The sequence below is a fragment of the Diceros bicornis genome, chromosome 31 (assembly GCF_020826845.1).
Source record: "Diceros bicornis minor isolate mBicDic1 chromosome 31, mDicBic1.mat.cur, whole genome shotgun sequence".
Taxonomy (NCBI): domain Eukaryota; kingdom Metazoa; phylum Chordata; class Mammalia; order Perissodactyla; family Rhinocerotidae; genus Diceros; species Diceros bicornis.
Window position 1 is genome coordinate 13338162 of NC_080770.1, and position 27811 is coordinate 13365972.

General features: G+C 38.9%; 1 protein-coding gene across 1 annotated transcript; it reads left to right on the forward strand.

The window, feature by feature from the left end:
* The first annotated feature begins 2919 nt into the window (after window positions 1–2919).
* On the forward strand, window positions 2920–8774 carry LOC131395301 (oocyte-secreted protein 3-like). Its single transcript, XM_058527231.1, has 5 exons — window positions 2920–3082; window positions 3262–3440; window positions 5691–5788; window positions 7598–7736; window positions 8536–8774. The coding sequence occupies exons 1-5, from the start codon at window positions 2920–2922 to the stop codon at window positions 8608–8610; spliced, it is 654 nt and encodes a 217-aa protein (XP_058383214.1). The 3' UTR covers window positions 8611–8774.
* The last annotated feature ends 19037 nt before the right edge of the window (window positions 8775–27811 follow it).

The window sequence follows — 27811 nt, forward strand, 5'->3', positions numbered from 1 at the left end:
GAAAAAGAAATCAAAGAGGATACCTCACTTTGTGCTGGCACCCCATAATGAGCAGCACAGATTGGCTCCCCACCCCACCTGGCCCTGCCCTCAGGTGCCATATCCCAAGTACCAGGGCCTGGCTTGCTTCTGAGGCAGGATCCAGATTGGGCAGGGTCTTGCAGCTCATGTTAAGGACTTGGCTCTTTTTCCTACTCACAATGAAAATCCTAACGAGGAGACCAGGGTAGCAGTAATGGAGATGAGAATAGCATGCTGGGTATCTGCTATATTTTTGTTGACTCAAGATCTCGACCACCCTATAATAACCTTTTCAAAGCCTTGCCTGGTGCCCTTCCCCAAGCTGCCATCATCTTCACAAAACCACTTCAGATTGATGAAGGATTGTGGAAGGGAGAATTAATTTCTAAGCAAATAATCCCTCGTAAACAAGTTGTCTGAAGTGGTGGAGTCCTGGCCTGACTGTGCCAAGATGGCCTCTGGCCAGATTCTAAAGTTGGCCACCCAAAGCCCTTGAGTCCCTGTTTTCCTCGTCTGTCAAATATGGAGGATGCTTATTCAATTTCCCAAGGATATTAAGAAGTTCAAACTTAAAATAATAATAGAAATGTGATGGTCCAAAGAAAGAATGAATATGCAGGTCCTTTTTAAATATAAATAACTCTCAAAGTTTTATACAACGGAATTAAACAAATTTTTTTACCAGTAGTAGGATATACCTGGTGGCAAAAGAAGCATATGAGACTGTCAGGGCTTGTTGTCAAGTGTCCCTTATGCTTTAGAGCTGACAAAGTAACTTTAGTGCAATTTCTATACCCTATGCTCACCCTTAATACTGAATCTTGCCCTAGTGAACTCAGGCTCAGGCAGCTTTATTTGGGCTACTTCTGTTACCATAGTAACACCATGATACTTCAGGACCCTCACACAGGTCTAGAACCTGAGTGAGATCTTTCTTCCTTTCCTGAAAGCAAGGTCCATGACACACTTCTGTTTCTGTCCTTCCAGCATTTAGAACAGACGGTATCCGAATGTTGTTTCCATTTCACATTTTCTTTCCTCATCTATTTACCTACCATATATCTGACTGTTGCTGGCAGTAAAAATATGTCAGTAAACAGCTTCTATCTCTATGGATCCTGTATTGTATTTGGGGAGATAGACACTATAAATAGGTAGATAACCACTAAGTCCAGATTATGATAAGAATGATAGTGTAATAAATAGGGTAATGTGAAATGGCAATAATTATGGAAAAGAAAAGAAAAACTGCTTGACAAGGATACTCATGTAAGGTCTTCCGAGAAGGTGACGTTGAACTAGGACATGAAAGAGGAGACATCAAGGCAAAAACCCAGAGGAAAAGCAGTCCATGGTATAAGGAATTGGGAAGAGGGTGGCAACCTCGATGAACCTCGAGGTCAGTGTGGCTAGAGAGTGGCTATTAAAACCAAAAGGCACTGCTCCCTGGGGCATGTTGAAATTTATGCTGCTTCATTCTGAACAAGACTGGAGGGAAAGCAAATATGCTATACAGCCTGCAATTCAAGGTACAATCCCATACAGCAAAGAATTGTCCCATAAGAATTTCAAATATTTCCCCATTCTTTCATATAGGTGCCAACCTGTTTATAATCTGAACCTGGAATTTACCCTTCATTTACATATAAACAAAGAGTCTTTTTATGCAGGTTATACATATAAACCAAGGGAAAATGGCATATTGTTTTGCTTGGAACTTTATGTTCATCATTCTGGAAAACTCTCACTACTGAGAGAATGGAAGGCTACTCTGGTCCTTGAAAGCTCTACATCTGGCTGTATTAGCAGCAGTCTCACCCAAGATGACTCTGATGTAAGCGTCAGAGTACTTCTATAGGTCTCCCTGAGTATCTACACATTGATATACATTTTACTTTATGATACATTGCTTTCCTTTTATTTCTTTTATACTATAATTAGTAAATGATAGTGACTTTTTAAGAAATGTGTGTAGATAGATTATCTATGAGTTTTATTTAAGGATAATAAAGGGAGCATTAAAATTGCTTATTATAAAATTAGAGCATTGAGTCTGATAGGTTGAGACCCACTAGGCTAGAGCTTAGTGAATCAAGGAAGGTTAGGTGGAGAGAGATTCAGGGACCAGGACAATGAAAGTATTACGGGCCATCAGGATTTCAGATTTTAGGCAAATTGCAATGGGAAGCAATTAGAGAGCTGTATGCAATCCGGTGAAAAAATTTTATCTGTGTTCACATTTTAGGCTGCTCTAGAAGGAGAACAAAACTGGAAGCAGGATGCCCCTTTACAAGGCTACTGAGGTAGTCCAGGAGAGACACAGGGGTAGTGTGGGCCAGGGCATTGATCATGGAGAAGTGAATGGACGTGAGATAAATTTTGAAGGTAAAGGTGAGAAGATTCAGTGGTAGACTGGATGCAGGGAGGAAGGAAAAGAAGAAATTGGGAATAAATCCTAGCATCTCTTGGCTTGGAAGTTGGATGGATTGTGGTGCTATTGACTGTGATGGAGAGAAAGCAGAAAGAGTGGTAAAATCAAGGGTTCTGTATTGGACATGCAACTTTTGAGAGGACTATTTCAAATATCCACTTGGATATCTAGTAGCTAATTGGAGAGATGACTCGCAAACGAGGGGGGATGTCTAGGTCAGGCGTAACAGTCTGCGGTTCCAAGGTAATATAAGGTAGTCCAAAGAGCAATGAACCAAGCATGATTTTCAGTCTCAGCTCTTTATTAGTTCTGTGACTCTGAAAGAGTCATTTCATTCTTTCCATATTTATGGCATATCTGCTTCTGTGTGGCACACAGCCATGGGCAAAAAGCTAAAACATGGGATCTATTTTCAGAGAGTCCAAGTTTTCCAAGGACACCAGGTATTGGGGAACTTAGGACGTAGCATGAGCGCCCTAATAAAGACATGGACCTCTGCTCCTCCACCAAATGAAGAGGCTCAAGGAGATGCCACTGTGGTTCCTTCTCATGTAAAAGTTCTGAGTGCTGTGCAAGTTGATTCTGGCCATTCTGAGACTGCCAGGGACGAAAGGGGACTGTTTGAGAGAGGTAGAAAGAGGGATGTAGTACCGTGAAGGAAATTAGTTTTTACACAAATCTCTAAGCTTCATTTCTTTTAGCTGAACACGGTCTTCCTTCATGTTACCTAATCCTGCTCAAACTTCTTTGAGCTGTTCATTGAAAGAGAATTGCTGACTGATTTTTTTTTTCTTTGCCTCTTTTAACAGTGTTGGTGGAATGTAGCCGTTTTCATTTCCGTGCTATTGCCAAAAGAGCACTATTTTATAGAGATGAATTAGTAGGCCTTGACGAATTACTTCTGGGGACTGGCTGTCAGGCAATTCGAGTGCGACCAGATGAACTTGAATTTCATTATCCTGTTAATCTCTGTGGAATTGTCACACAGGTAAGAGAAACATCATTTTACCTCGTACCATCTGTAAAACTTTTAGAAGCATTGCTTTACATTAGTTCTTATTATAATATGCTACTAGTATTGCTAATTGGTACCACAGACTGAGCAGATGCCTAGAAAGAACACGAAAAACCTTTTTTCTGTTTCCATTCATTCACCAAAGACATATGTGTAGAACATTGAGAATGAATAAGAAACTCCAAGATCTTTCTCTTGTGAAGCGTATGGTCTATTAGGGTAGAACTCCCATTAAATGTATAGCATGATACATTATCCGGCATTTTCACACATTTTCTAATCCTCATAATCCTCTGAGGTTGATGTCATTCCCATTTATGTACATTAAGTAATTGAGGCATAAACGCCAGCAATGTAATTACACTCCAGAAATTAATATATAGCAGAGCCAGATTTGCTGACATCTATTCTAATCAGCCCTTTGTTTTATTTTCAATTATGACTCTAGGATTAGCAACTCGAATTATAGAATGTATAACGATGGTTTTAAAAAAAATTGCCAGGGAAGTTTGGAGAAGAGAATGATCTGAGAGGGTCTTGAACTAGAAATAGAGTTTACTTGTTCTTTTGTATCTCACAAAAGATTATTGGAAATGTACCCATATTATATCAACATCGGAGTAAGGAAAGCTTGGAAGATTTTGATATAGGAGATTTCTATCACACCAAAGGTAAGTATAATATATCCAATTTATCTCAACTTAATTCGCACTGCTTTAAATATGGGGCTAAATATTTTCTGCCAGGAACCTGGCCTTCAAGTCACAGGCAAGGGATAACTCAGACATGTTGGCATGAAGTTCTTTCAATGGATCCTCTTCACTGACCCATAGGTATTATGGTGAGAGCACAGTTTATGCTCGTCCAAGACACGCCATTGCACCAGCCCTAGTCCCCCACAGTGAGATCTAGTGACTCAGATATGCTTCTCTACACCTGCCATTCAGAGATCCAAAGGCATTTGAGATACTTTCTGTGGTTAAAAGCATTTGTCCTTGGCAATAGCCTAAACCAGTAATTATCAAGTGGGGATGATTTTGCCCCACAGTGGACGTTCGGCAATGTCTGGAAACAATTTTAGTTGTCAAAACTAAGTGGGTGGGGAGGGTGCTATTGGCTTCTAGTGAGTAGAGGCCAGAGATGCTGCTAAACACCCTACAGTGCACAGGACAGCACCCCCACCCCCCAAGAAAGAATTATCCAGCCTAAATTGCCAGTAATGTCCTGGGCTAAATCATCAGACTTGCCTTTTCTCCCTGCTTAGTGTTCTAAGCAGCCTTTCACTAAGGAGCTTAGAATCATGACAATGGAAACAGCCTAAACTTTGGCTTCACTGCTATACAATCCAGATGAGGGCATGTCATACTTTTAAAATTGCCTTTTTCCCATCTTATTCCTTGATTTGAATTGCTGAACCAGATAAATCATTTAGACCCCACAAAATACATGATCCATCCATCTTATAGGATACTATGCAGCTGATATATTTATACAATAATTTAACAACATGAGAACCTCTCTATGAAAGTGAGAAAAAAGAAGATATACAAACTTAACATATAGTATGATCTCAATAGTGTCAACACAGGAGGGCTAAAAAAGTTAGATGGAAATACATGCAAATAGTTACAGAATTAAACCTAGGATGATATGATGATAGGAATTATCTCATTTGTTGAACACCAAACGTATTTCAAATGTTCCCTATGAGGAACACATACTTTATGTTCAGAAAACTCAGTTGGTTAGCACACACACATAATTTTTAATTAGCTGTCCTCCTTTTGGTCTAATGTTTTCAAGGATTTGGAGACCAGAAGTAAAGAGAAAATATCATGTTTTAATTCAGAGATCATATAAAGTATTTCAAAACCCCACAATAACTGTCTTTTTGAAAATCCTTTCCTTGTGGAACAATTCTTCTCCTAAGCAGCTGTGAAAACATTTTCTTGCCTAGACTTTTGATTTGAAGAGTCTAACATAAAACTTTCGGGGTTGACTGACCCTCAGTTGCCAATTCTATTCAAAATTTTCTGCCATGTGTGTCTGTTCTGTTTTCTGGTGAAGTTGAGTGCCTCTGCTCTGCCAGAGAGAACTTTAATTACCTTAATTGGGGTAAATATCATGACCTCTAGAGACATCGGAGTGGCCAATCTTTTATTTGAATATATTAAAATATGTTCTGACAGATGAACACATTTCAAAGGTCTCTTTTCCCACCAGGTCTTCTTTGATGGAACTGTCATTTACTCTTGGCTTACCTACACACCAAAGGATAGGTTCATCTCTGCTGAACTTCGTTTGGAGTGTACGGTTCCCAGGTCAGTCCAAAATACCCATTGGCTCCTCCCTTAAATACCAATAGCTTTTTGCTGAAATTTGTCATTATTGTTAATGATGAAATCATGAAATTGAAAATCATGACTGTTTTTGTCTAGCTTCTCAGCTTTACAGTGTGTCTGCCAATGTTATTTAATTTCTGTGGCAGCTCACTATTCAAAGGTCAAAACTCAAGACAAGTGAGTTACGTGAAGTTACAAAGCCAGGAGTGGACCTCGCCTCTTAATTCTAGACCCTCGATTCTTTCTATCTACTCTCCTATGGCTTATGAGGACATGCTGCCAAACCTAATTCACAGCCCCAGCTCTCGAAACACATCATCTATGGAGGTTTCTTAGGTGTACAGATTGGCTTTGACTCTTCCACAATTCAAGAAGCTCTGAGTTGTGCAGATGAGTTGGGATTTGGGAGGTCAAATAAATAAGAACACATTTCCTGCCTCTATTTGAAATCAACTAAGTAATAAATCATAGGATATAGAAGATGTAGCTCAGAATGTAGCTTTATTTCTAATAAAGCCAATTGGCAAACGATGCTTTAGGTCCTCAACTAGAAACCCTCTTACAAGTCCACCATGACATGAGTTTGCTGACCCAGGGGAAAGAAGTACTGGAAAATTGCAGGTCTTCCCCTTGCCTGCAAAGATCCTTTCCAGTAAGCTGGCCCCCTGGTTGCAGACCAGACCAGAATGTGGCCCCCTGAAGACAGCCTGGCTCCACAAAGAGAAATGCAGTGAGACTAAACGAAGCATCATCAGTTCCTTTTCCCAAGTTTACCATCAGATAACACTTTCCTGTTCCCCAGAGGAAAGTGAAGAGAGAAAGCCTAGAAAAGGTAAAATTGTTCCCCTATAGTTTCCACTCCTAGAGAGTGGACCAAAATATACCTTTCTTTTCTGGAAACTTAAAAAATTAAAAGAAAAACAGTATCCAACAGCCTGTAAAAAGAAAAATTCTATAGTTTAGGCAGTAAATATACAATTTCTTATAAGCCAGTGGGAGTTGAATAGGGAGAAAAGGTTAGAAAGTTTGCTAAGCACAGCTTCTGTCAGGCAACAGTTTTTGAGCAAAAATGCTGTTTGACCCTTGCTAATAACAATAACTTCATTTATTAACACTTACTGTGTGCCAACCACAAGTTTACAAGAACTTCAGGCATTTTAGTTGTTATTATCAACCCTAGGCATGAGTCAATAATATTGTCCCTGTTTAATGTCTGAGAAACTTGGGCACAGACACATTAAATGATTTGTCAACATCACATGGCTAGACAGTCCTAGATTTAATTCTAGGTAGAATGGCTCAAAAACCACTACCTTACGTCGCTATGATCTAGCATGCTGTGCTGGTTAGTAAGCTCTTGTTTCTCTGCTTCCTGACTGATGTAGTCTTTTGAATAAAAGGAATAGGACTTTATTAGCTCTTTGGTAACATGTTAATAAACTTCAAGAGACTCTAGGAAAATCTTGCCTTAGACCTATTATTATTTTCAAGCAAAACTTACCGTGAATATCTTCCTGAAATAGCTTTTCTTAGTTTAACAGAGAACAGTTTCTGTACGCATCATTTATTATCCTACAATGAAGGATTTGGTGAGGGGGTGAGGGGCCGAGGGTGCTATACAAGCACAATGTGCTAATGTGTTATTCTTAAAACAAAATAAAAACTTATAGCTGTTAAAGCAAGGCCTAGTAACAGTGGGCCCAACATTCAATCTCAGGAATGATATCCTAAGTCTTTGTGTTACTTTTTAATTGGCTTTGTTTTTGTTTTTTTTTTTTCCTTTCAAAGCCTCTATGCCTCACCTGATGATTCTAACAACACCGAGATGAGCAATGTCTTCATCGTAGCACCACCTGCTGAACACTGGTTCTTGATAGAGTACAGATACTGTGTGAGATGTGGCTATGCCCACTTCAGAGAATCTTGGGTATGAATAACCACAAAAGCTAATATTTAATGCCTAAGAGGGTATTTTATGAGCAAAAAATGGATTATTTGGGGCAAGTAACAATAGGTAAGCTCTAAATCCCCAATGAGGTCTGAATGGCATACAGTCAGTAGCAGAGATATATAAGTAGGGTTAAATTGAGTTCTCTCTCTTGTACTTGTATCATACCATACTTGGTGTTAATATGAGGAAGACCCTATACCTACTAGTCTTATAAATCTCTCCTCACCCTGGGATTTTTTTTCTTGACAATAAGGATTTTATTTTGCTAAGTTCAGAACTGATTTTACTTTACTAAGCTCAGGCACAAAACCAGTGACTATGATGGAAGGAGGGGTTGATAAGTTCAGAGGTTGCCAGTTTAGAACATTTTTCTTATCTTCCATGAAGAGACCAAATATTTTAAGGTTGAGGAGGGCCCTCTGAAGGAAACGTATGAGCTAAGTCATTGGGTTCTCCTTCTGGGTCCAGTTCCAACAAAATTTCAAACATGTACAAGATTCCCTTGAATTTGGTTTTCTTTTTTTCTATAATCTTGAAGAGAGAGAATCTATGTTAGTCCCATTGTCAAAATTTGGACATCCCAAGACCATCTAGGATATAGTTCATATCTAGGAGTTATAAGAAAATGATATCCTAAAACTAATCTTATGTATTTTAGCTGGTTCCATTCCCATGGGTATGATCTCAGAGAGTCCTCCCCCTCTTTTGAACAATATCCCTGAATCTTGGGTCTCATAAATACCAAATATTAGCTAATTATGAACTTTGTCCACAGTCAACACCATTTTATGGACCACGCAATTACTCGCTTCAAAGGTTTTTGATCCATCCTTTCATCTATGAATTTTAGAAGCTTGTGCCTTTGGACATTTAGCAGCAACACAGAAGTAACCCAGTTTAACAATGTCTTGTGGCATTCTACTTTTATACATTTACATGTTTTTCATTTATTTTAATCTACTGTAATCCCCTTCATGATGCCTTCAAGAAGAGGCCATTTGTGTTTTTAACTTTCAATGGGGCTACAAATCCATGAATAAAACTTATTTTATTGTATGTGCATGTTTATTGCATTTCTAATTTAGCATTCTAAGCTGCTGGACTGAGTTACCAGGAAATTGGGAGCTGGGGGGAAGGTTATTACCAATATTGTTCTCAATGGTGATTTAACACCCAGCTGTTGAAAACAGCAGCTAGTTGTATGCAGAACTATGGCCAATGAGCTTGCTTGGAAGAGAGTGACTAGAAATTGAAACCCATTAGAATCATAGAGAGCTCATAAGGGTGAGGGAACAGGATCTATTTAGATCCCTCAAACAAATTATTATGTAATACAAGATCAAAGGGTTGGATTTTGTCTCTACCCATGTGTCGCTCCATCAGTCACTTGGACGTACTATGAAACATCCTCGGATATAAGCAATATCAGCAACCATCCTGTTCTTGGTCCCAACTGTGTTAAATGGCTACTTGCACAGAAAGCTCTGAAAGTTATGATCATGTCTACGATAGCTTTTCAGATTTTACTTTTGTGAAGGTTATCACCTTTTTAAATTTAGAAGCCATGTTACCATCAGAGGAATCTCAATTGTATGCTCTGTGGTAATGATTCAAGCACAGCCACTTTCTTGTGGAGTGATGGAGAGGGTGAAAGGAGATCCCAGGCACAGGATAGAGTTTTTCCAAAGTCCAAACTGGCCTTTGAGCTTCTGTCATCTTGAACTTGGATGAGTTCTTAACTGCCTAGTAACCCTGCCCTTGTAATTCCCACGTATTTTCTTCTCATGCATTACTAATAATAGATATCTTCAATTTGCTTGTCCAGGTTGCCTGAATTTAAAGAAGGGAAACCCACTCTCTGAAGCTATAGCAGCCCCAGCCCCAGCCCTTTCCACTTTCATTTTCACAAGGAGCAGCTTAGTTTCTCAGTGAAGGTAAAGGACACCTTGATCTCAGTTTGCCTAGGGCAAGACCAAGACTCTGCAATCCTCCTAGGTAGGACTCAGGTATTAAGAAATTGGCCGTTTGGGCCTGCATCCTCTTATAATTTCTCGTGACTACCTTTTTGCCTTGCAAGTAAAGAAAGCTGCTTCCATTTCAGAAGTTTTGTTTTGCTTTGCTTTGCTTTTGCTTCCTCTGACCCATCATTCTGATTGACTCTCTCGTGCTGTGCATGTACAGGAATAGGAACCACAATGTCAGGCTCCTGTGCTTTCCTCGGCTTTGCAACAGCAGCAACCCATCTAAAGAGATCCCCTTGCATGGCCCTCCCTATGCAAGTCAAGGTTCCTGATACTTGGCCGGCTAACTGTGATACTCTTCTTCCTCTTATTGTAGTTTTCCCACTGCTAGTACTATTTACCTACCATCTCCCCACGCATCACCCTTTTTATTTTAATTTTACAGCTCTTACCAATGTTTTAGTAAACAAGAGCCATTCAAAGAGCAATCCAAACCCTGCCAAAAGCTGCAGAGATCATGCACAAAAGCCAGGATTCTAAAGTAAACCTCCTCCCACCAATAAAATAGACAGATAGATACAAAAATTCATATTTTCTAGGACTTGTACCTTTGAAGAGGCCCAAGCCAGGGGCACTGCAAGACTATCCCATACTGTCAATTGACGTCAGTCCAGGAAGTGGCTATTTTTCTATACAAAATAATATTTGAAATAGAAACATCAGTGATTTGGCACTTTAGTTACTGCCACAATACCATTCATTCAGTTAACAAGCATATATTGAGAGATTACTATGAGCAAAATATTGTTTTATGCCTAAGAAATACATTAATTAAAACAAAAGACAAATCTCTTCCCTTCTTGACCTTACATCCCAATGGATAAGCAAAACTAAATAGGTAAGTAAAATAGTATATGTTTAGTGCAAAGAAGGAAAAATAAAAAAGGAAGAGGGATATAAAATGTAGATGTGTACGAAATTTTAGACAGAGCAGGGAGAAAAGGACTCAGAAGAGAGTTCTGAATAAAGACATGAAGAAAGAAAGTAGCCACACGGCTATCTAGACGGATGGAACAGCAAGGGAAAAGTCCATGAGACAGAATGAGGTATCTAAAATCATGCCATTTAAAATAATTAAAGATTCATGCACACAAACCAACTCAAAAGATAGTCATTAACTACATTAGAACAGTTGCCAATGGTGGAGGAGAGATTGATTGATCGATTAAATGGAGAGGTCTTGCACTGGCCAATGATAACAATGTGCAATTAACTCGACCCTTGAAATCTCTTTAAAAGGGTAACTCTACCTAGTTTGATTTTGTCTAAAATTGGAAGTAGATGGAGCGAGCCCTCCAGGCTTTCCCAGATAGAGAAGAGACTTCCAACCAGAAAGATTAACTCTAACAGTGAATAATTAGTACCTCAGCGCCTCAACCAGTATGTTCAGCATCCTTCAAATCATCCCCTGTGGGCGGCCCCCTACACAGTGCAGTGGTTCTTGAGCTTTACGATGCATCAGAATCACCTGGGGAGACTGTGAAAACACAGGCTGTTGGGCTCCCACTCCCAGGACGAAGAATTTGCATTTCTAACAAGTTCCCAGGAGAGGCTGCTGTTGCTACCTTGGGGATCACACTTTGAGAACCACCACACTATGGTAGTGAAGGTTAGTCTGCAGAAAACACCCACCCAGGCACTTCGAAAGTCCTAAACATATCCTAAAGATGACTCACAAAATGCTTCCATTTGATTTGATATGATAACATCCTGCACTTCAGACCTCAGGAGTGTGAAATTACAAGTGTTGAGGGCTTTCTCTTTGTTCTCCTGCGTAGTAGTCAATCATACCTAAGTGTGGGTTTAGGTATAAACCCACTCAGCCTTCTCAGCTTCTCGAAACAACTGCTTGCATGAGGTGTTCTTAACCTATGATCCAGCATAATGAAGGCCTTCATGGAGTTACCCTCTACCTGTCTCTTTGACTTGGACATGTTCCAGGCAAGAGCCAGGTCTAAGAGCGGACTTCGGCTGATAATAATTTGAAAGGGTAGTTTCTTTTTTGTTTGTTTTTTTGTTTTTATTTATTTATTGTTTCCCCCAAAGCCCCAGTAGATAGTTGTATGTCATAGCTGCACATCCTTCTAGTTGCTGTATGTGGGACGCGGCCTCAGCACGACCGGAGAAGCGGTGCCTCGGTGCGGACCCGGATCGGAACCCCGGGCCGCCAGCAGCGGAGCATGCGCACTTAACCACTAAGCCACGGGGCTGGCCCATGAAAGGGTAGTTTCTTGATGACGATGAGACATGGGGCTTCCCGGCTAGTTGCTTAGGTTGGATTGTTCTTTCCTAAACACTGAGAATGGGTGACTCCAATTAGCCCTAGATATTATCTTCTCCTTGGGTCAGCTAATACTGTTGTAATTGATGAGCTCACATCATTATCTTCTCTCTCAAAAAATATAGTTTGAGAGTTCTCAAATTTAACTAATCTCTCTTATCTCCTATTTCCTCCCGTTAAATCATCTTTGTCCCATCTGTTCCTCCTTCCTGCTGATGGTACTTCATCCATTCTTGCACCACTTCACACTAAATTATATTACTACACATTATCAACTCTCCTCCCTTATCAAATTGCCTCTCCTCCAGAACACTATTACCAAGTTTCTTAACCACCCCCTCGTAGACCAATCCTTCCTTTAGAATTCCAGAGCTTCCCTAGAGCCATCTTGGTGAAAGACAGACTCAAACTGGGATTCCACCTCCCATATAAACCTACCCCAGAGCCCACACGTCTGATGGCTGCTCATCTGAAAACTTCAGGAAGGACATTCATGACCTTTTTCTCTGCTCGAGTTTAAGTAATCTGTCTCCAATACCTTATGCAGACCACACAGGTTCTAGAAACAAGGTACCCAACCTCAGAGAAGAGACCAATGTTATTAATATAATCATGCTGCTTGTGATGGTTAATTCTATCATGACTGGGCCATGGGGTGTCAAAATATTTCATCTAACGTTATTCTGGCTATGTATATGAGGGTGTTTCTGCATGAGATTAACATTTGAATCTATGGACTGAGTAAAGCAGATTGCCCTCCCTAATGTGGGTGGGCCTCATCCAGTCAGTTGAAGGCCTGAACAGAACAAAAAGGCTGAGAAAGGAAATGCCTCCCACCTGACTGCCTTTGAGTTCAGACACTGGTTTTTTTCCTGCCTTCAAACTCAAGCTGAAACATCGGCTCTTCCTGGGTCTTGAGCCTGCCAGCCTTTGGACTAGAACTACACTATCAGTTCTCCTGGGTCTCCAGCTTGCCAACTACAGATCTTGGGACTTGTCAGCCTCCAAAATCACACGAGCCAATTCCTTATAATACATGCATACATGCACACATATATACATACTTACATTTATCCTATTGGTTCTGTTTCTCTGGAGAACCTAATACACAGCTATATAAACTTTGTTCAGTGCTATGAAAAAAAGTACTGGGAGCTATGGATATGAATAATAAGAAGAACTGGTGTAGTTTGAGAGGGAGAGGAAAACCTTCTCTGAGGAAATAATCTTAAAGCTTATGGATAATATATTCTTAGGGATGGGAAGAGAGTGACTGTGCCAGGCAGAGAAAATAGCAAGGACAAAAGCCCTGATGTCAGAAGCAGTATCTTACATTGGTATGATATTGAAAGGCAGCTGTGTGGCTGGAATTTGGAAAGGTTAGAAATAGTGATTTGAGATGAGGTTGAAATTTTAGGGGAAGCTGTGAAAAAGGGATGGGGGATGGAGATGGAGGGGCAGGTGTTTATCTCACCACTCCCAGCACAAGTGTATTCTCTTTGATGGAAAAAACAAGAAGCTGTATGAAAGCAAGTATCAGCCCATTTGATAAATAATTGGAAGGTGAGTGGTCAGTGGGGCAGATGGAGAAGGAGGTTGAAGGGGGCATCTTCAGTGTCAGCATTCCCCCAATGACAGGTTTGGTCCTGCCTCCCACTCTGTGTCCCACCCTACTCTCAGGCTCAGTATCCCAAGTATGGGGGCCTGATTTGTTTCTGAGGCAGCAGCCTAATTGTGCAAGACCTTGTTGTGTTAAGGGCAATGCAAAACCTAGTCAGGGACCAGGACAGCAGATGTGGAGTTGGGAGCAGTGTGAGGAGGACCCATCTCAACTGAGTTTATTCGAAGTCTCCATTTTTTTTTTTTTTTTTGATGCTAAGATAGTCTATTATCAAATCTTGTCTGACATCGCCTGCCCACTGTCATTCCATAAGGAAAGTGTGGAAGGCAGGAAATCTAAATGGGAGTAAACCTTGTGAACAAGACTCCTGCTACTGTGGCCTGATTTCTTACAAATTTTATACTTGGGCCCATTACTCACTCCAAGGATCTCTCTCTCTCTCCCCCCCTCTCTTTCTTTCCCTCAAATGGGAAATAGGGAGATTGCTTTCCCTACCCATCAAAGACATTTTAAAACAAAAAATAATAAGTAGAAATTGGACATTTCATGGAAAAAATGGATGCACAAGATCCTCGCAAATATAAACACCCAATTGGAAAAGGATTCTGCAGTGGCAGGAGAAACAATGTGCAAAAAGTTTGACTTGCTCTCAAAGGCTTTGTGGAATGTCCTAGTGCTGAAAATGAGTGAATCAAGGAATTCCCAAATCCTTATATTTACCAAAATTTTGAATCTTGAGGTCTGGGATCTCTCTCCCTCATAAAGCAAATGACTCAGGTCAGCTTTCTTTTAAGTGACATTTTTTTGTTAATATCTCCTGTGGAAGCTTGATAGTTCTAATTACCCTTCAAGGAAAAAAAAAAAACCTCTAAACTCTCTCTCCTTAAGGACTAGATCCTTGGATAAGATGCTCCCTACGCCCTTCCCAAAAGCAAAGTCCGTGTACTCCTAGCACACAGTCAGTTTCATTTGCCTCTTCCCATTCCTTGTCATGATGGAAATGTCAGTTGATCAGCTGGCAGTGATGACAATACAGCAGTGAGCAAATAGCTACCTTCATAGATACCACCTTCTAGTGGCAGAGTCAGAATCATAAAATACACAACCTAAATCTATTTAGCTTAAGTGATTCAGCAAAGACAAAAACAATGATATGGAAAAGATAGCTATTTTGGATAGGGTGCTCAATGCAAGTCATGCTGGGGAGGCGACATAAACCAAGACATGAAAGATGAGACACATCAGTGGAGATGTCCATTTGAAGAACATTCAAGACAGAAGGAAGAGTTTGGCCTGTTCAAGGAACAGAAAGATGGTCAGTGTCCTTTCAGCAATGGTCATCGACAGGGAGGTCCCAACTACCCCAGGACCAAATGTAATATGGCCCCAAAAGAAGAGAATTAAATGAGCAGTCCTGTGTTCCATACTTGGCTTTCTTATCAAGTGACAGGACTCAGAAAATTATCAGCTGGATTGCAAGAGTCGTGTAAGAGATGATGAGGGCCTGAATTATAATGATAGGATTCAAGAGGAGGCAAGTTCAAGAATTATTTTTTAAAGTAGAATCAAATATGTGATTAAAAATGACAGGATTTATAAATGTGAGCTACTAACCTCATCATCCACACCTTCATCTTTAACACAAAGAGGCTAACATCCAAGAGATTTGACCAGGTAGATGTAAGACATAAATCACCAATCGCTTTCGTAACTTAATTTGTTTATAAACGTCAACTTTCCAGATTGGTGAGGAAATGGGAATAAGTGTAGTTATAAATGGTTAAACATGATATGTGCATGTCTGAGCATAGGACCTGTTTTCATGGAGTCTGAGACGGTGCATCATAATACACTTCCTTTTTTAACTTTGTCCTAGGCGATATTATCCATACAAATAAGAGTTTAGTGTCACATTAATGTTTCTTATACATATTAAAATAAAAAATAACAAAACTTTACATTTTCATATGGGTATAATCCATAATCATCTCGCAGACCACAAAATATACCTGCAAAGTGCAGAGAAGTCTTAAACAGAAACAAGTGTGAATTCATGGTTTGCCTTTTTTTTTATTCCTCTTTCTTAAAATTGATCTCTTTTTGTGCACCACAAATGCAAAGGTAAATAGACCAGGCCCCTACCCTTGAGGATGAAATTTGTTAAGGCAATCAGTTGGGCTATAAAAATGGGGAAAAATTTCTGAATATACGGATAGGATTTATGCATCCCTCCATTTTCAGAACAGACTGGAAAATTAATAATTATACCCTTCATATACAAATGATGACAAAATTGATTATTCATCTATATAGAGAGAGACCTATATTTCCCAATTTTAACCAAACACGTAATCATGATTCTCAAAGTATGGACCCAGGGCCAACAGTATCAGCTTTTCCTGGGAACTTATTAGTGTTACAGACTCTTGGGTTCCACTTCAGACTCCTGCATCAGAAACCTTGGTAATAACACATCCTTAAGGTGACTAGGATGCATGCAAAAATTTGAAAATCACTGTACAGTCCTTGATCTCTAGCAAATGATTTGACGTTGAAAAAAAATATGCTACATATGAATCAAATGATGATTTGAGGTTTTTTCTTAGTAAGTCCTGAATTTTTAAGAAAAACTTATTAAGATTTCCAAGTGACAAAATGAGGAATTTCACTTTAGCACTAAGTATTTCCTAATATTGCATTAACTAAGAATTAGCCTTTGACAATGTTGCCTACTGGTGATATTGGGAGCAGGTAAAACTGGTCGTCCAGGTCCCAATTATTCTCAGAGCTTTGCTTTGGGATGTACAGGAAATGTAATGGTCCTTGAAGCTGCTCACTTCGGTACCACCACCACCCACCTAGAAATATATACAGTCAGAAATGGAAATGTTAAGGAAAAAAAACAGAAACCTGCAAGAACTCCTGCATAGGTTCAGAGTCATCAGCAAGGAAGTTGAGCCTCTCTGTGCTTTTCAGATTACCTCCCAATGACCTGCTTTCCGAAATTCAATGAGCACACACTTGAAAGTAATGGATTCACAAATATATCCTGACCACAGGGAAGACAGTTTCCATGGAAACATTCAAATAATACATTTCATTCTACTCACCTTATTAATCTTTAGCACCTGTAATAATAAAATGCTAAATTTTAGGTTTTCTTATAATGAGTAAAAGCTCTCCTCAAGCTACTCAAAGTGATGGATTATTGCGGACACCTGACAGGCTTCAGTTATTATAACACAAGGTAGGTGGTCCTCTCCCAACTTCCTCTTCCCTGAATGGATGTTGCCTTGGGCTCTGACCAGATGAAGGTTTTTCTGGCGCTAGGAGGGCTGCACCTCCTTTTTTCTATGATTTGGACTTGCTCTGGAGAACAGCCAGGTATTTACAGAGTATTAAGAGAGGTGGTGAGTAATTGGTGATCAAATGAGGTTGCTTCTTTGAGTTTCCATATCTGAATATTTCAATCTGCTGCTACATTGCTAATAGCTAAGAGCCTACACTAAATGGTCTGCTTTGGATGGCTGAGGTTGGAATGCCTTGTTTCCCCACCTGGCTTCACTCCTGGTAACTTCCTTTGTCCACAATATCCTTCCCCCATCAACGATAGCTTATCATCCTGTAAGGAAAGTGGGGTCAGTTGATTAGATAGAAGAGGTCTCCATATATCTGAGATGGAAGGGTTATCTTGGTTTCAGCTGTAGATAATGATGCTTAGGAATAAACTTCGAAAAGAGAAACATTCACAGTAAATGTATATGTATCAAATTCTTACCTCTAGATTCTCAGCTATTTCAGAGGGACCTTTATTTTCTTCAGTTAAAGCAAGATGCCAAGTGTTGGAATTATTTGTAACAGAAATTCTGACATTGAGTCCAAGAGAGTTATGTACCAATACATTGTCAAGATAGAGTCTGGTCCACATCCAGAATCCAGTTATTTGAAATACACACATAAGGACCTCTGGATGGATATTCTTAGTGCTGTTTCTAGAGAAAAAGTAAATGATCTCTCACACCTGGACAGACTAACTCAGACTTCTAACAAATGCAAATCCCATATCCCTCAGTGGTTTTTGAAGACTTCTTGTATAGGGAAGACCTGGGATACATATTGAAAATGTAGACATCTGGGTCCCCCTCCACATGTAACGAATTGGAATTCTGAGAATTTGGCCAAGGAGTTTGCATTTTTAACAAGCACTAACGATGACTCCACAATAGAATTTTAGTAAAAAGTTAGAGACTTTATAACTTCCTGATTCCAACCAAAATTGGGATTCAATGCAAAGTCACTTTATGTACATATTGATAGTGGACAAAATGACCTCTCAGAAGATTTGGTAAGATCCTTCAGTTCTCCCCTACCACATATGAGTTCACTTTAATATCTTCTATATGTTAAATTCTCTGAGATCTTATACTCACGTATTATCTCCTTTGAACTCTTCTGTGTAACTACCTATTCAACATATTAATTTTGATGTCCAATATGTATCTTTAAATTTTTATATCTACAATGAAATGCATGTTTTTTTTTTTAATCTCAAACCTGCCTCTCCCCAGTTTTCTTTATCTCCGTTAATAGCAGCCCCATCTATTCAGGTGCCTTTAGAATCATCACTTTTCCTTCCCTGGCCCCACATCCACATGCATCCAAAATGTTTCTAGAATTCCACTAGTTCTCTCCACCTCTTCTACAACAACTCAGGTCTAAGCCTCCAACAGCTAGTCCTGGTCTATTTGAATATCCTTGTAACTGATCTCCCTGATTCCACTCCCACCCCAACAACCCACTCTGCTCCTACCCACCAGAATGAGCTTTGGAAATTGTAAATCAGATTCTATTTACCCCACACTTGCTCGCTGTGGTTCATTACATTCTGACCACACTGGCCTTCTTTCTGTTTTTAGAAGTCACCAACCAGGGTCTTTGCATTTCTTAATCCCACTCCTGGAATGACAAGTGACTTAATGCCTGTCACTTGTAAAGAGAGAGTACCTAGTCTACCCACCATCCACGAGCCCAAAAGGGAAAACGGACAGGCCAATGGTTTTATGTGAAGCCACTTTCATGATTGCAGTATCAAGATTCTCCAGTGGTTGGAAATTGCCAGCAGCTAAAAATGGCTTTAGAACTGCGAACAGTTTACCCCTAAAAGCTAATCAATCCCACCATAGGTTAATCTTCTAGTGGTTCTATGCCTGCCTCCTTAAGAGAGCTTATAATTCCTTCTCAGATTTTCCAGTTTGTCTTCTAAATTACTAGCAGTCCCAAATTACTCCGGGATTTAACTGCCAGATCTTATATTTCACCACCCTATTCTTGACTTCTAGCAACCTTTAACACTTCAATTAAAAATTTGATAGCTCCGATTATCTTTTGGCTAATGTTATATAATATCTCTTGAAGCCACCAGTTCTTTCCAATCCTCTATCAGCAACACCTAGGAGACTTCATCCTTGGGCCCCCCCTTCATCACAAGTCCAAGTTTTACATCTATCTTACTTCCCTTAAAACGTAGCCCAGAGATCAGGGAAGGTCTGCACATGCTTCCCTCTTTCTCAGCAATAGGTAGTATTGTTCATGTATTCATTCAACAAATATTTATTGAGCATTTATTGTGGGTTTGTGTTCTTGGCTTTAAGTAATACAGCCATGAAGAAAACAGACCAAATCTCCATTCTCATGGAGCTTACGTTCTCATGAAAAGAGGACAAAATTTTAAAAAATATAATTACTAGATCACAATTAGTAGTAACAGAAAAAAAGTATTGAAAAACTGTACTGGGTTAAGCTATGATCACTAGAATTCTATCCCAGCTTTGTTAGTTTTATTTTGGTCAAGTAACTGTATGGCTTCAGAAAATCCCAAAATTAAACATAGATACCAAGATTAGAATAAAGGTTTTGCTTTCTGGGAGTTAAAATTGGGAATGAGGGTAGGCAGACTATTGCACATAATTACTAATATATATGCCACAGGGGAGATGGTCTTCCACTGAGAACTGTAAAATGGGGCATCTGCGATCTTGTTTGGGTTAATTCTCATCCATGTATAGGATCACCTGGATTCTTCCTGGAGGTGAGAGGGCATGTGAGTGGTTTAAGGGAAAAGGTAAGACTATAAAGATCACCTCTAAAACGTGTTTTCCTCTACCAAGGGGGTCGCCTTTTATTGCCAATTGGCTCTGAGCTTCCTGGACCTTCCCTGGTGCCACTGGAAGGATTATCTGACACTTTCTCTTTTCTATCTCTCAATAGTGTATGTACGATGCAGCTCCTCTTGGTTCTTGGCCAGGGTTAAGTCAACTGCATTTGCTAATGATCTACCTGTGGCCCCCGATGAAGTGTTTCTGGGAAATCAATGTCCTGTAACCTCAGTGTATCAAGGATTTTATGAGTTTCAATACCATCCCAGTGATTGTGACATCAGGACTGAGGTAATTAGATATCCTCTTAATTAACTAAATCTTCTTAAAGATTTTCAGGCTCACACATTGCATGCCACGGGGATTTTTTTAGGTTTTTTCCTGGTAATAAGCCAAACTGATTTTGCCAAATGTCACATCCAGGCCATGGGCAGTGAAGGAAGATAAGAATGAACATTTTCCATTTGTCAGTCAGTTGTACCTCCCTCTAGAGAATGTAAAACTAAATAAGATATGCAACTTGTCCTAATTTTAGAGAAGAAAAGGCTTTTGTTTTCTTCTTTACCCCTGGGGTCAGCAAATTACAGCCTGCAGGTCTGATCTAGCCCACCGTCTACTTTTATGTGGTCCATGAGCTAAGGAAATTATTTAAGTATTTAAATGATTAAGAAATAACAAAAGAAGAATAACATTGTGTGATAGGTAAAAAGTATATGAAACTCACATTTCAGCGTCCATAAATTCAGTTTGATGGGAACACAACCACGCTCATTCGCTCATTTATTTACTTTTTGTCTATAGCTACTTTCACACTGTAAGGGCAGAGTTCAGTAGCTGGGACAGAGGCCCACAGAGCCCACAAAGTCAAAAGGATTTATTTTCTGGCCCTTTACAGAAATTTGCCCGTCCCTGCTCCACAGTATAAAAGCTAACCAAGTAGCTTCATATCCCCCCAAATTTTTATAGTCTTAAGAAGCAGCCAGTCCTTCCTAGCTGTAGGCAAATGGTGGAATAGTTTGAGTGGTTGACACATCTGACATTTTCAAACGTCATCTTCAAATGACTGCCTGACCCGCCTCCTGACATCTCAGCGCCCATCAGGATTCTGGCGCCCCCACCCTGGTTTGGAGGTCAGGATGTGTAGAATAAGGGCATCAGTCTGAGGAGGGATATGGAGAGTGTGAAAGCCTCACAGGTCACTTTGATGCCTCGCCTTGACACAAAACCAATCTCATTCCACCCAACCTCCTGTGAGAAACCCTAAGGGAAGTGTCATTTCCTTCACCTGTTCTCCATTCAAAAACTAAGAAACAAAGACTTCATGCCCTTTTAAGGCAAATATTATGTTCATGTTCCTATAAAAATCTTAGGATGTTAATGAGAATTAGTGGCAGGGCCAGATAAGCTAACAGGGGGGTTTCAATTATGTTAAATGAATATTGAGAATAAAGAAAGAAAAATGCACAAATATTCACTGTGGCAGTTTCCAGATGATAAGACTACATCTTCATATTGTCCATACTACTTTTTTCACATTTCCTAAAAAAAACTGTTATTTCTGAAGAACACATAAATTATTTAAAGTATTCTTTATAATTATCTGTATCTCTTACTCATCTAGTATTCAAAGGTCTTGCTCAGTATCTTAGGGCCTCCTAGAATCTAAAGAAAAGTTTCTCAAGAGAAGAGATTATAAACCCTTTCTTGACAATAATAGCTTTGAGGTAATATGATGCAAGCTCAAGTGGCAGGTACTCTCGCCTCTATGAACCATATCCTAAACCAGATATTAATTCTTCTGGCCACTTAGAAAATGGCCCTCTTTGCCACTGAGATGGTGACTTTGTGTGTGTCCATTTTTTAGAGATGTTGATTAAACGCCTAATTCCTAACAAAATCTTTAAGTCAATTTACAGATTCCCTTTGTCTCCTCAGGTCCTCCCAGGGGATCGTCTCCTTTTTGTATCTGAAATCATCTTTAAATCAAAGTTCTCAGATCTTGAAGCTTCAATACCTGTGGCCTGTGCTATCCCCCGGTGAGTCTAGAATGCCAAACTGGTTTCATATCTTCTCAATTGCTTTTAACTCGTTAGAGGAGGAGAGGAGAGCTGAAGCTGAGAGGTTAAGTTACTATGAGAGGGTTGGCCAAACCCTCATGAGAATCTTACTCTCTTGATGCCATATCATTCTAGGTTCTTGATCTCCCAGCTCTGCTACTTATTAGCAGCATGCCTTTGGGAAGTTACTTACTAACCCTGTGCTTCAGGCTCTTCGTCTTTAAAGTGGAGCTAATAGTGCCTGTTTCATAGCTTTTTTGTGAGGATTAAATGAGATAATGCACATAAAGAGATTAGAACAATTCTTGGCCCCTAAAACGCATGCAGTGCATAGTGGCTGGTGCCATCATTACATCAGTTAATTCTCTTCCATGTGGTATAAAGCTGTGTGTAAGACTACTAGGTCTAGCTTCATCATTACGTAGAAGATTTTAGACTGAGAAATCAGTTTGTTCTAATTACATTTAGTGTCCATATTACAAATTCTGTTTCTTGTCCCTTAGCCAAGACCAACTGGCTACAGTAGAGGTCCTGACTAAACAACGAGGGGATGAGAGTAGGCTGAGCTCTATGAGCTTACAGGCTAGGGAGAGAAGAGCAGTTTACTAGAATGCTAGTTTTAACTAGTTAAATATTTTAACTTTCTCCATGATCCATGGGATAGGACTCTTATTAGTTCATTTAGACTCTACCTTTTATAGATGGTCTAAGATCATCAAATTTTAAGTTAATGACTTCTCAGCTAAAAGCAAATCTGGTGGTAATTTGGGAGGGCTTTCTTTTACATAAAGCTTACTCAGTTCAATTATTAAACTAATAACTCGTTTTCTAAAATGAGGACAGGAGGACAACACTTCATAATGTTTCTCCCACTAGTGGAAAAGGATACTGGTGCAAAAGCAGGAAAATAAGGATTAAGGGCTTGGCTTCAGGTTCTGAACCTCACTCACGGGGACTTGCATAGATCTTAATCCCATTCCTCTTTGTTTATCTTCTTTTCCCTCGCTGTAGCCATCCAGCTCCTAGAAAAATAATCACAGGAAATGATGCAAATAAACAAGGTGGCCCCCCAAAAAGATCAGGAATAGCAAATTTATACATGGGAGAGACAATCAACCAGAAAGTTAAGGTGAGGTTATGCAAAGTACACAGATTAATGCTATCCAAGGATGTTTTATAACAGCAAACAAAAAAATGTTTACAACGAAATTGTATAAATGCCTGTGCTTCTGATTCAGAAAAGGCTGGTTAATGCATTCCTTGCTGACTAGAGATGTTGATCTTCTTGGCTGCTCCTTGTCTGTCTGGCATTAATTGGCATATTAACCAGCATTAACCGTAGGACTCAGGTTGTCCCTCGGGAGCCATGGAGGATGAGGCAATAGATGAAACACTTTTACCCAAACCAACATCAATAGAATATTAAATAGAAATGTTTTACATTTGATACCAAAACCACAGAATGTAGACTTTGATGAGGTAGATAATCCATGAGAATGTGCACTCAGAAATATCTTAAACTCAGACTCTGTCCTGAAAGGATTAAATACTTGTCTGCCAGGGAGTATATTTCCTAAATTATATGGATTCTCCATCCTAGACAGCTGAGAAGGAAAATTATGAATATATACATATATATATCTTACACTCTTTGGATGTAGCTTTCCATGAAGGGAAAGACGTGTATACTAGACAGATGGTCAGCGCTTTTTAAAAGTTGGGATGTGTTACAGATGCTCTATGAAATCAGATATATATTACATAACTCTGACATATTTCATGGGTAAGAGAAACAAAGATATTTGTATCCCTAGACATATTTAACTCCTATGTTAATTTTTTTAGGACATGAGCCCAAATACTACCTCTTTTCTCCCCACCCTCTCCATCCCTCCCTGTGACTTAGGAACACTAGCCCTTTTGAGGCAAAAAGTAGAGAACTACACGGTAGCAGTTTCTGATTCTTTTTCTCTTTGCAGAGCAACCATCTTAATGTGCAATTTTGCTACATAAAAAAATCACACGGCTCATGGTTCTCCACCTGAGAATTTGGAAGCTGACACAGATCCCCGTAGCTGTGAGCTGTGAGTGTAGGAGGATTACACGTGAGAGGCTGGAATACATTCTGAGGATCCCATTTATTATCTTATATTTTTAAATGTTTTAGATGATTTGATTTTTAATGGAATGGCCCGTGGCTGTTTTATGATCCCTTATTTAGAAGGGTCTACCTCTGTTTTTAACTTCATAAAGAATTATAATAAAGTGTGTTTTCTCTTAACGGGTTATCTATTATTTCTTAATGTACTGTGCTATGGTATCTCATCATATGTAAAACTTGTTACATGCAAGCTGGTGTTCATTAGTTGTTTAGTGCCTGTAGTCAAAGGTTAATCCTAGTTATGCTGAATAACATGGCCTAGAAATCCAGCTAATATATTTGGGACTGGTTAGAAGAACTACTGGAAACAAACGAAGTTAGTGTTGTGGGTGAAAAGTTTCCTACTTCAGACCAGAATATTCAGTTCCAAAGAGAGAAAGGAAGATACCTGGAAATAAACGTTCTCATTTTACTAACGGGGCTTCTGATGGCCAATGTAGAGAAGAGGTTAGTCCTAAACTATCAAAGCAGGTGGTAATAGCTAGGTAAAAAGGAGGATGCTTTGACTACTGGTCCAACACTACCACCAAATCCACAATTAAGCTGAAATCTCAGAACTGGTCCTGAATTTGGGGTATGTCTCTTCTTAGGGAATATTTGTAACTGTTTCTAGAAATGACCCGTTAGCTGAAATATAAATAGCTCAATCCCATCCTCCAGGTTCCTCCAAATATTTTCACTACTAAATACTATAGACCAGAATAAAAATAGATTTTTTGAACAGTCAACATAATAGAGTCAAATATCCCAAAGCAGAATAAATATTAGTCTCATACTGTATTAGTTTGCTAGGGCTTCCATAACCAAATACCATAGACTGGGTGGCTTAAAACAACAGAAATTTATTTTCTCAAGATGCTAGAGGCTAGAAGTCTGAGATCAAGGAGTTTTTTCCTGAGGCCTCTCTCCTTGGCTTGTAGATGGCCATCTTCTGCCTGTGTCTCCGCATATGTTCTTCTCTCTGTGTGCGTCTGTGTCCTAATCTCCTCTTCTTATAAGGACACCAGTCATAAAGGATTAGGGCCCATCCTAACAACCTCATTTAACCTTAATCATCTCTTTAAAGACTCTATCTCCAAATACTGTCACATTCTGAAGTACTAGGGGTTAGGCCTTCAATATAAGATTGGGGGGGGTTAGATAATTCAGGCCATAACGTTTCACCCTCTGGCCCCCAAAATTTGAATATCCAGCTCAGATGAAAAATACATTCATCCCATCCCAACAGCCCCCAAAATTGTAACCCATTCAAACATCAACTCTAAGTCTAAAATCTCAAGTAAATATCATCTAAATCAGGTATGAGTGAGACTTGAGGTATGATTCATCCTGGGGCAAAATTCCTCTCCAACTGTGACCTGTGAAACCAAACAATAAGTTATCTCCTTCCAAAATACAATAGTGGGACAGGCATAGGATAGATATTCTCATTCCAAAAGGAAGAAATTGGAAAGAAGAAAGGGGTCACAGGTCCCACGCATGTCTGAAACCCAGCAGGGCAAATTCCATTAGATTTTCAGGCTGGAGAATCATCCTTTTTGGCTCCATGCTCTGTCCTCTCCGCCCACTGGGATAGCAGCTCTGACCCACTCACTCCGGGCCCTCTGGGCCTGTGGTGGCAGTGTCAGCCCTGCCAAACTCCAAACCAACTTTCAGGTCAAATATAAAACACTGTTTTATATTTTAAAAAGTGAAAGTCTATTATAGAACAGAATACAAAATTTAGCTTGAAAATTTTAGATAAAAAGACTAAATAAATGTCATGCTTGCCACAAATAAATTCCAACTATCTCCTCTTCTACACATCCCATGAAGGTGCTCATCTACTCCCCTTGCCACTTAGAAGTTAAGGATCTTTACTTAGGATCATCCAAATATAAGACATTGATTTTGTTACTGAATTGGGGAGATGGCTTTGGAGTAGCATGACTTGGAGCTGAATTTTTTAACTGACATTAAAATCAGCAGCAATAGAAAGCCCCTGTTGGACAGTTGGCTTTTGCATGCCTATAAAAAATGAAAAATAATTTCATCTTTAAAAAATTTTTTACAAAAGCAATGTCTACAACTCATACAAAAATATCAAAGAATAAAACTTTTAAATTAGAAATTCTATAATCTCCTCTACCCCCAGAAATAATCACTATTATCAGCTTGATAAGTGGTCTTTTATATACATAGATGTCTTCACAAAAATATGATACTCTTCTGCCATTTTCAGTTAATATATTGTTGACATTAATCTGAACCAATAGCTAAGTACCCAGCACATTCTTTTAACAGTTGCATAGAAATACATTGTATAGATATTATATGATTAACAAGTGACTTTTGGTGAATATTTCAGCTACTTCCAAATTTTCATTGTTGCAAATAATAATTAATATCCTAAAATATATACATTGTTGCACACATATTCAAGCACTTCTATAGTATAAGGTCCAAGATGTGGAGTTTTGGGAGCAAAGGATACGCACACCTATTTTTAAATGAACATTGTCAAAGGTGGTATAATTTAATACTTGCCTTAGGGTGAGTGATGTTGTCTGTTTTCTTGGACCTTGAACAACACCAGGTATTATAAAACTTTTGACTTGACAATACAAAAGGCCCAAATTGATAGCTTTGATCTTGCATTTGTATTATTGATGAAGGTGAACATTCTTTCATAAGCTATTAGCCACTTATACTTCTACTAGAATTGCCCGTTCAAGTCCTTCACTCAATTTTCTGTCTATATTATTTTCTAATCCATTTTCAGGCTAATTAACCATAATCAAGTATGTTGCAAATTATATTTTTTCATTATCATTTTAATTCAATTTATAATGTTTTTACAGTACAGCAGTAATTTTTATTCACTGTAATTTATTAGTCTTTTCCTTTATAGTCTCTAGTGTTTTATAATGCTTCTCCAACCCAAGATTCTAAAAGTACTAACCAATATTTTCTTCTAATATATTTATGACTTAATTCTTGACACTTGAATCTTTATCAATTTGGAGACTTTTAAAAAAATAAGTGAAGTGGGATCTAAATTTTTCTATCTAAATGCAACTCAATTTTATTGACGTCATTTATTAAATAACCCCCTGCGTCCTACTGATAATTGACCAATAATTATATACCATTTAGTTACATACTTGATCTCTTGCTGGCTTCTCTCTTTTTACCTCTTTGAGTGTGTCTTCCTACATCGCTATCAAAGTGTGGAAGTCCTCTAGTTTTATATTTTAATATCTTATAGAAAAATCTCCTCATCTCTTGTTTTTTTCCTAAAAATTTCCTGGAACTTCTACCATGGTTTTTTTTGGGGGGGGGATCAAATTTACAATCATTAGATGTCCCCCCAAAAATTCTATTGGTATTTTATTTGGAATTGCATGAAATTTTCAGATTTACTAAAGGAAAATTTGCATATTTACAGTTACTTATCCAGTAACAATGCATTCTCTCTCTTTTGTCAAGGCTTTTGTTATATTCCACAGATTTTTAAGATTTCCTGTTTAAAGGTGCTGCATATTTTTTGTATTTGTTTTCTAAATATATATTTCCTTGCTATCGTGACCAAAACTTTACTTCCGCTGTATTTGTAACTCATTATAAACATACATATTTATGTCTACGATTATTTATGCATATAGCATACTATATATGGTAAATGTGATGCATATTGTTTATGTTTAGTATGTATCATAGATTGAATGCTTGTGTCCCCTAAAATTCATATGTTGAAACCTCATCCCCAATATGAC

Excerpts from the sequence above, each read along its gene's own strand:
- LOC131395301 (XM_058527231.1), top strand. The coding sequence starts at position 2,920 with ATGAGCGCCCTAATAAAGACATGGACCTCTGCTCCTCCACCAAATGAA. Across the intron at positions 3,441-5,690 it reads TCTGTGGAATTGTCACACAG|GTCTTCTTTGATGGAACTGT; the intron begins GTAAGAGAAACA and ends TTTTCCCACCAG. Across the intron at positions 5,789-7,597 it reads TTGGAGTGTACGGTTCCCAG|CCTCTATGCCTCACCTGATG; the intron begins GTCAGTCCAAAA and ends TTCCTTTCAAAG.